The sequence below is a fragment of the Hordeum vulgare genome, chromosome 2H (assembly GCF_904849725.1).
Source record: "Hordeum vulgare subsp. vulgare chromosome 2H, MorexV3_pseudomolecules_assembly, whole genome shotgun sequence".
Lineage (NCBI taxonomy): Eukaryota > Viridiplantae > Streptophyta > Magnoliopsida > Poales > Poaceae > Hordeum > Hordeum vulgare.
This window is the reverse complement of record NC_058519.1, coordinates 63,485,362-63,494,341: the sequence shown is the minus strand read 5'-3', so window position 1 is coordinate 63,494,341 and position 8,980 is coordinate 63,485,362. Positions and strand designations below refer to the sequence as shown.

Below are 8,980 nucleotides of genomic sequence, written 5' to 3'. Positions count from 1 at the left end.
ACACAACTTCATTTGGCATCTCTGCGTCAACTAGTTGTAGCATCTGGTCAATCAAATTTCTGGATGTTATGGTTCAAATTTAGTTCATCGGTTATTTGTCTTTGATGATTGACAGAACAATCAAATTTGTTATACGAACACCCATACCCATTATATATGTTGCAACTTTTGACAAGTACAGTTGATTTTTTTTCATTTTTTTTTCAAGAAAACGCAAAAAGCCTTTGCGTTTCATTGCATTGAAAAGGGAGGGGGAGAACATCCTCCTAAGAGGCCAGTACATCAGTGTTACAAGCGGATCAATGGACGTCCCAGGAGGAAGACAGGGTGACTCGAAGCCCTTTGGCTCCTGCCTTAGCCCAATTTCTGGACTCGTCCTTTATCGCAGCGTCTAGCTCGACTAAGGAAGGGGTTACATGGTCGAATACACACGCATTTCTATGCTTCCAGATCATTCAAGGGATCAGGAGCGCTACGGAGGCCAACGCTTTGCGGAGCAGTGGAGGCGTAGCATCACGAGCCCGCAGCCACCAGTCGTGGAGTGTGGCGTCCTGGTCGGGCACCGGCGACGGGAGACGCAGCCAGGACATGATGCCGTGCCAGGTCTGTCTCGCGAATGGGCATGCGAGCAGCAGGTGATGCATGGATTCTGGCTCTTGATCACATAAGAGTACAGTTGATTTTCGTCTGTTAATTTCTACTTTCTCTGTTTAAAAGAGGATTTTACTGGGATATAGTTCAAATTCAGACTAAGTAAATCCTATCCATAGGCCCCTTGTTAAAACATGTAGATTTTTATTTATTTTAAAAATAGCAATTCCCTTTATATTTCATATCAGTGGAGCCACATCATACAGAAGATACCTTCCAGAACCCAGAAGCTGCAATTATCAGGAGGAAACTACCAATCCTTCAGGAAATATTCTTCAAGTTGTCCCTGGTGCTCTGTCAGTCAACCCTCAGCATCCAGAACAGATGAAACCTCACCAAGTGGAAGGTTTTAATTTCCTGATCAAGAACTTAGCAGATGAGAACAACCCTGGAGGCTGTATTCTAGCGTATGCACCAGGTTCAAAACTTCCTGGCCAGATACCCAGCAGGAAGGCCGTTTATTGTCCTTCCAAAGGGACATTCTGGCAACATGGAGAACAAAATTTGTCCGTTAGCACATTACGGACATGCATAGCCTTCTACAGGAAGGGGCCGGTAAACAAGCAAGCGTCTTAGCACATGGAAATTGACGCCTTCAGTATCACGAAACAACCGTTTGGCACAAGCACTAGAAGAGGTGAGTAAACTGACACCAAAACAACAACAACAAAGACATCACCCTATAGCCTAATGGGTGAGTAGAGTATGTGATGTGTCAACTTTAAACAGCCCCCCTCACACCTCGTGTGGGGGGCTAAACCAAAAGAATTGTCGTACCGCGAGCAAAAAGCCATCACCCAAAGCGCGCCCCTCACTTACGTATCTTGGTGAAGAAACTGATAGGTTCTAGGATCCGTCGATCGTAGGACAGGATAGCATCGAACAGCTGCTGGTGTCTAATCACCTGCGCTCCCGATTCCACATACTCGACGGTCTCCTGCACCTCAAGATCAAAATCCAAAGTGGGCTTCCTTGGAGGGCCGCCGTCGTAGATGAAGTACACCTCTGCTGGATTTCTGTTCAGATTCTCACGTAACCAGTCTGGGCTCATTCCCTCCAGTACTTGCCCTTCACCAGCTGCTATGAGATTCTGTATGTTCTTTCTGTCTTCTGGGTGCATGAAGGCGCTGAGGCAGAAACGCAGTCCTGAGAACAGTTTTCGTGCCTGCAAAACATCATATTCTCGTCATTTGGCTGTTGAAAGGTATTCCCAATAGTGCTTCTATTAGACAATAATTGAAATGCATTCATTTTAGACTATTGAAGTGCATCATAAAATAAACAAACTACGGTGTATGCCACTCCAAAACACCACATTTGGGGAAATGGCACTTCGAAAGAGACCGTTGCAGAAGATAATTGCTTTGTTGAATGTGGATGCGATCAAAATATGGAAATATGTCTAGCACCCCAACTTGTAAAAAAATACTCTTGGAATATACTGACCACACGACACCTGGATTTCTCTAAAGATGCACTTTAAGCCTTTGACATCGAACAACCTCTGTATGAACATTTCAATGCAATTTTAAACTTGGTTGCAGTAGGAAACTTTTTCACAAAAAAACTGTAAGCCAATTCCCTGAACTTATGCATGAGCAGGGGTGTAGAGTGGTGTCCGGATCCGTCCCGCTCCGTATACAAGATAAATAAAATTAGTTGTAGCTTTTGTATGATAGAGTTAGTTTATTTTGTACTAGCTGATTGATTTTGCGGGACTATGCAAACTACAATCAGTTTTTATCACATGCGTTTCTCTCTGTTCACTATTTAGAATTCATAGAGAATATATTGTTGCCAGACATGTATACATACCCCTTCAGCAGCTCTAGCTCTTCCTTTCGTTGGTCCATCAATTGATGTGCGCAAACCATCAAAGAATTTCACCTCATAAGAAATTTCCGGGCTTGGAATCAGCTTTGCCAAGCAAGGCTTTGGACCTGGAATCCTTTTCACCAAGCAATCCACAACCCCTAAGACAGGAATATGACATGAACTGCTTTAGTGCAGGGATAATAATATTCTCTGCCGAGCTAGGATAAGCTTTAGATGACACATGGATAAATGGAAGTGCAAATGTACTAACAGCTTGTTACGTTAAGTAGTATGTAACATGAATTTGGAGGTAGTACAGTTATCATCAATAGTACAAACACGGGAGATGTAAGATGGATTAATACTAACATCCGGCTGCGAGAACCCATTTCCCAGACAGTATCGCCAGCAGGACCTCATGTGATCTGCCACATGCGGAACCAGCATCTCTGCCCACAATAACATGAGTCACGGTTTTGTCCCATTCCTCAGCCAAGATCGAACTGGTCAAGGATGCAAATTCCTTCAAGGCATCCTGGTTGATATGGAACAGAACTTATTTCAAAAACCAGGAAAATATATAGTATAATTAAAATTTGACCATAAAGTAGTATTGCTGCATTACTTGTTCATACAGGTGTTTGCTATTGTTGTTCAGATATGTCTATAAGCTTTAAAAGGAAAGTATTGTCTGAAAGTATACTCTATACTACCTTTTCTGATGCACTTAAAGCTACGCCGAGCAAAACCCACTGATCCACAGGGATGCTCGACTGGTTTACTAGCTTTTCTTCTCTCTGGTAATTAGTAGAAATTCCTTCTTTGTCTGAACATTGGCTGTAATGACGAAATACAGAGAAAATTATAGAAGAATATTAATGAATGATGATTGAACATCTGATTAGTAACCTCCGCCACGCATACCCCTGAGGCAAGGAAGAACTCGAGGTGTTCGGCTGATCTATTTGTAGATTTTGCCCTCTATGAAGGGCGGATATTCCTTCTTTAGCTAATTGTCTGGAACAAAAAAATACAACAAATCAACTAAAAATTGAAATATTAGTGATTAATCAAACGAACGGAACCCTCTCCAAAGAGGGTGAAGAAAGATGGCACACCTATGCACTTGTCCAGGCAAAGGAGAATTTGATGTGATGAGTGGATTAAATTGTTTATCTTCCATTTGGCAATCGGCAGAAATTTCTTTAGCTGGACGGTTGCTGGAATGACTACATACAACAGTGAATTATAAAATGAAGGATTAATCAAGTAGCATGAAGGTTGAAGAAAGATCACGTACTTCTGAAGGACAGCGGTAGGAATGTTACTTTCAACTATTGGTGAGCACATCTCATTGCCCAGCAATGGATTAATTTGCTTATCTTCCATTCGGCGATTGATGGAAATTTCTTTAGCTGGACAATTGCTGGAATGACTACCTACAACAGTGAATTAGAAAATGAAGGATTAATCAAGTTACATGAAGGTTGAAGAAAGATCACATACTTCTGAAGGACAGGGGAAGGAATGTCACTTTCAATTATTGGTGAGCTCATCTCATTGCCCAGTAATGCATCAATTTGGTTATCTTCCATTTGGCAATCGGCGGAAATTTCTTTAGCTAGACTTTGGCTAAAATGACCAAATAGAACACTGAATTACAAAATGAAGGATTAATCAAGTTAGATGAAGGTTGAAGAAAGATCGCGTACTTTTGAAGGACGGGGGAAAGAATGGCGCTCTCATTTGTTGGCGGGCTCATCTCATCAGGTGGTGCATGCTTGGGACACCAAACATAGCGATTCTCCTTCAAAATCAAAACTAGACATGTCAGAACATCAGTGTTTATAAATGGATCAAGGACAAGGTATACTCAAAAGCTTACTTCATCCCAGCGACATTCTGGTATCAGCAATGCACATGGGGCATGATAAGTATTGGGGCACCCCCTGACATAACAACCAAGTGCTGCTCCCTTGAGCTGGCATCTGCTGCAATCCCATCCTGAACCACGCTTGATTTCATCCTCCACGTTCTCGAAAGTATCCCCATTGGATTTTACTTTTGGGGCCCTTCACGGACATGGGTAAAGAATGAAAAGGATGGATGAACACTGTGTATGATGATTCTAAATAAGTTAAATATGAAGAGTTAAACATAGTGTATAAAGAAACTTACCAAACCATGCATTTGTGGTGGACATATATGGCGTTAGTAGGGTGGCCGTCGTCAGCGGACACAATCCTTCCATTGTGATACAGTACCATCGGACCATGCAACTGACATAGGAAAAGTGAACATGTTTTAGTGCCAATACAAATAACAAGACTTGAACAGATCAATTTTTACTTGATGTATGTAAATGATATGCAAGATATTACCGGCTCACTGGTTCTAAATGAATGGCAGAAAGCACACTCATCTTCATATACACCGGTTGGTGTTTGAACTCTCCCCAACCCAGTAGCACCTTCTTTGTCTACCAACCTGGCATGTTTCCCCTGACCCTTGCCTTTTCTGCAGGAACGCAGGTGCTCCCCGGTGTTACTTGCATTAACACCTGCGGATTCACCTTTGGTTGCATCAACACCGAATTTCCTCTTTCGGCCTTTCGCAGGGGATGCATTTCTATTCTGTAACAAGAAGGTATGTAGTCAGAGTGTTGAATTACAGTGTATGCGATTCATCAGGGAGTACACAATCGATTCTTTTAAATGGTTGCTATTTCAGAACCCGTGTTTAACTTCTATGCAGAAATAACAGTACAAGATTAGGGCAAGGAACTAGGTCAAAAACTGAACATATTCGTCTCAGGGAAGAAAGGAATGCACAAAGTACCCCAGCATTTCGCAGAGACTCAAGATCAGCGTAGCCGGCTTGTATTTTCACGTCGACCAGCATGCCGGTACGAGCAGCGGACGTGGTACCTGCAAGCATGAAAGCGGTGAGTAGAATGAAGCTGAAAGCGTTGTTTCATCATAATTTGAAGCAACACTCTGTCCAGATGAAGTAATTACATGATAACATTTGAATGCAGCCTGGATTTACAGGCAGCAGGTGAGGTCAGGGCCAATCAAATTTTACCATTATTCAGAAGCAAGCTATTACTACCTGCCTAGGAATTACATACATACTTGAGGAATAGTAAAAGGGGTAGGTAGAGTAGCACATTTCAGTTTTGGAAACCCCGGCTATCGCTTCCCAGAAGGTAGAGCATGCCATCACAGGAAGGAACTCTGAACCTTTGGCGCATCAACTCGCCGTAGGGCGCCAACTTTGAAATACTACTAACTTTGTGCATTATGCGAAACGAAAAGGTTGGGAAGAGCTTGCGCGCATCCTAGGAACCGAGAGAAAGGAGGGCAGTAGCTAGGTCCGTCACGCACGCCGAACGAGTCGGCCGCTTCGGAACTGAACCCGTGCCTGGCGCCGGCGCGGCGGCTCACGCCACGGGGGTTTGGGTTTGGAGGAGTCGGGGAGGAGAAGGAAGGATTTGATCGGAGCAACGAAGGCGAGCCGGACTACGGCCGGAAGCGAGAAAAGGAGAAGGGGCGGGCGAGCGGACCTGCGGAATGGGCCCGAGCCGGCCGCGCGGCGGCGGGGCCGAACCCAGGCGGTGGCGACGACGCCAGCTCTCTCGAGTCCACGCGACCGCTCCCCATCGATCGAAACCGGCACGCGCGGCGGCTACTCGTACGGCGATGTCATGCGAGGCGAGGGCTGTCGACGGCGGAGCGGTCGGTTGACGGGACAGGACGGGCGGGCGGGCGGGAGGAGCGAGGCGGTGGATTTGACAGCGGGCGGGCGCGGGGTGGCAGGCAGGCAGGGGCGCGGCGATTGGCGAGCGCTCGTGTAGTCAAAAAAAGTCTCTCTTTTTCACGTGGTTCCTCGCCTCGTCTCCCTCGCTCATCACTCCTCTGACTGACTGCGCCCCACCCCCTAGCTGAGCTTTGCTACACTTACCTGAATCTGCTAAAAACTTACTCGTACATGAAGAAAGATTTCCTCGGCCATGTTTTGGCTCCGTATTAATTTTCTCGCAAACATTTAATTGTTGCCAAACAAGGACAGGGAGGATGCACAAGAGAATCCAGCGAAGACAATTAATAATAGTTCAAGTAATAGATGGGCACATCGATTAGCAAATAATTTCTGCATGCAAAGCAGATCTTTTCCCCTTGGAGAAATCGGGAGAGGAATTCCTTCAAGCAGTCTACTGCAACCATGGTCCAATAAACACGCGCATAAATTTTTGTAGACACGCGCATGATGAAAAGAACATATTGACCGTGATGAGTGACGACAAACATGGTGATAAAATCCTGCGTATGTGGTTGAAAAAAGTAAGAAGGAAGGAATCGGCTATACCCATCTCTTGACCGTTTAGACGGCGGAAACGGCGCCGTCGCCACAATAGCCACACGGCCAACACCACCCTTGACCACCAACTCCACAGAGTCAAGACCGTCGCTAACCACCATCGCCACATAGTCGTCGATGAGGTCAGGATTTCGCCTGATAGCTCAACCAAGGGCGGAGGGGGCAAGGTCGCGATGGGGGATTGGCTAGTCGTGTATTCTCATTGAGAGCAGATGGCGTGCAGGTGCCTGTAAAGGCGGCGCTAGGGATAGAGAGGAGGGAGGGTACGGGATCGGAGGAGAAAGAGAGCGGGAGATATAAAGGGCTGAGGACACTATATGCACGAATCTTGTAGCAAAATATACGGTTTGAGAATCGACTAAAACGCAAAAAACGCGTGACACGTTTTTGTGATATTAAATTAATGACCATAGTTATGCCTAGATACGAGACTACGCAATGAAGAAGGGGATAAGTTTGGTTTTGAATTATTAGTCATTTCAATGGTTATGATTCACACAAGCGTAAATGATCATGAGTGTTGAATGTACTTGGGCCCTATAGGTCATCGACCACAAGCCATAAAATGAGTGTGATTAACGTATGGTATTAGGGCATGTCTAATGACAACCGGCATTTTTTTCCGCGTCCATCCACAGATAGGGGGACTAGTCCACACATATGGATGCGGAAGAACGACATCCAATCGTAGCCACACACACATCCGCCCAACAATTAAAACCAACCTCAGGAAATTCGATGAAAAGGGTGGATTTCATTCAAGTTCCGAGATAATTTATATAAAAAGTTCGATATTTCGACCGTTTAACTAAAAAACGAGAAAAAAAACTTAAACCCTATATCGGACGACCACCTCCTACGCGTGACCGCCCTGTCCTACCGCATCGTCGTCTCCGTCCGTGTCGTCGTCGTCGTTGTCCTGGTCCCTCCAGCGGTGGAACAATGCCGGAGGGCCGCACGACAGCCTTGTTCGTCGGCTGCCTACCGCTTGCGGAGGAGCCGCTCCGCCTCCTGATGCGTCGTGCGGAGTGCCGACGTGACCACTGATGACATGGCCGTTGGAGCCCTAGCGCCAGTTTGGTAGCGACCGGCGTTGGCGGAGCAGCCGCTAAACAACCACAGCGACCACCCTTGCTCGCCTATCTTGGCAAGTTCGCTGTCAAGGCGGTGAAGACGCATGTCGCCCGTCTCCGTGGTGATCAAGGAGCAGCCGAGCGCCCACGCCGCGGCAAGGTCTAGGTCGTTGCAGACCCATTCCGGTGCCATGTCTGTCTTGGCGAATGCGGAGCGGCGACCAACATTGTGTCCGTCGTACCTCGCGTGCTGCTGGATCGTGCGCTCGGCCTCGGACACCACGACTCGAGAGCTAAAGGTGCCGCCGAAGCCTCCATCTCCTGGGTAGTGGAGGATGCGACCACACGCCTTGGCGATCATAGGTGGCACCTCATGGGGCGGGGGCGTCGAGGTGGCGACGATGGCCCATCGATTCACATGTACCGATTGTGCGATGGTGATGGAGGTTCGGGCTTCACGCGGTGGATGCGGGGGGGGGGGGGAGGACACAGGCTCCCGCTTCACGCGACCGTCGATTTGGAGGTCGCGATTGCGCGAGGGGGACGCTGAATCGTCCTTAAACTTTCGGAGCGAGGATGCCGATTCGTTCTTGATGCGGACCCGTGGCGAGGACAGTGGCTCGTCCTTCACGCGTACTCATGATGGTGGCGCCAGTACCATCTAACGGATCGAATGCTCCGTCATGATACCCATTTGATGGACAAAGTCTTTGTCCGTCATAGCTGCCTCTGAAGGCAAACGCGCCGCTACTCCGGATGATCCTCCTCCTTGCCGGAGGATCCCGCCGTCGTGGATGCTGATGGCCCCGGTGACCGAGGGCGGAGGCGGTACGATCCGCCATACGACGAGCTCCCACCAGGGCCGCCTGCCTGGCAAGGAGAACTGGGACTTCAGCCTCGCCGCCAGCTTGGCTCGTAGAGGATGTAAAGAAGGAAAGACGCGGGGGGGGGGGGGGGGGGGAGGAAGGTCTGATGCTCTACACGATGTCTGAGCGCGGCTTATATAGTCGCGGCCAGGCCAGGCGGTGTGGTGGTCAACCCGCTTCAATGCGGCACACCTG

General features: G+C 47.5%; 1 protein-coding gene across 3 annotated transcripts; it reads right to left on the bottom strand.

Annotated features, from left to right (window-relative positions):
• Positions 1 to 1,207: 1,207 nt before the first annotated feature.
• Positions 1,208 to 7,098, bottom strand: LOC123429569 (BRCA1-associated RING domain protein 1-like). Of its 3 annotated transcripts, none has more exons than XM_045113596.1 (14): positions 6,835 to 7,098; positions 5,305 to 5,393; positions 4,848 to 5,099; positions 4,645 to 4,745; positions 4,352 to 4,538; positions 4,179 to 4,273; positions 3,973 to 4,098; positions 3,767 to 3,901; positions 3,585 to 3,695; positions 3,391 to 3,483; positions 3,180 to 3,303; positions 2,836 to 3,001; positions 2,467 to 2,624; positions 1,208 to 1,816 (listed from the first exon to the last, which is right to left on the bottom strand). In XM_045113596.1, the coding sequence occupies exons 1-14, from the start codon at positions 6,953 to 6,955 to the stop codon at positions 1,463 to 1,465; spliced, it is 2,112 nt and encodes a 703-aa protein (XP_044969531.1). In that variant the 5' UTR covers positions 6,956 to 7,098; the 3' UTR covers positions 1,208 to 1,462. The 3 variants fall into 3 exon arrangements, with proteins under 3 accessions (XP_044969531.1, XP_044969532.1, XP_044969533.1); XM_045113597.1 differs by lacking the exon at positions 6,835 to 7,098 and adding an exon at positions 6,032 to 6,199; XM_045113598.1 differs by lacking the exon at positions 3,767 to 3,901.
• Between the last annotated feature and the right edge of the window lie 1,882 nt (positions 7,099 to 8,980).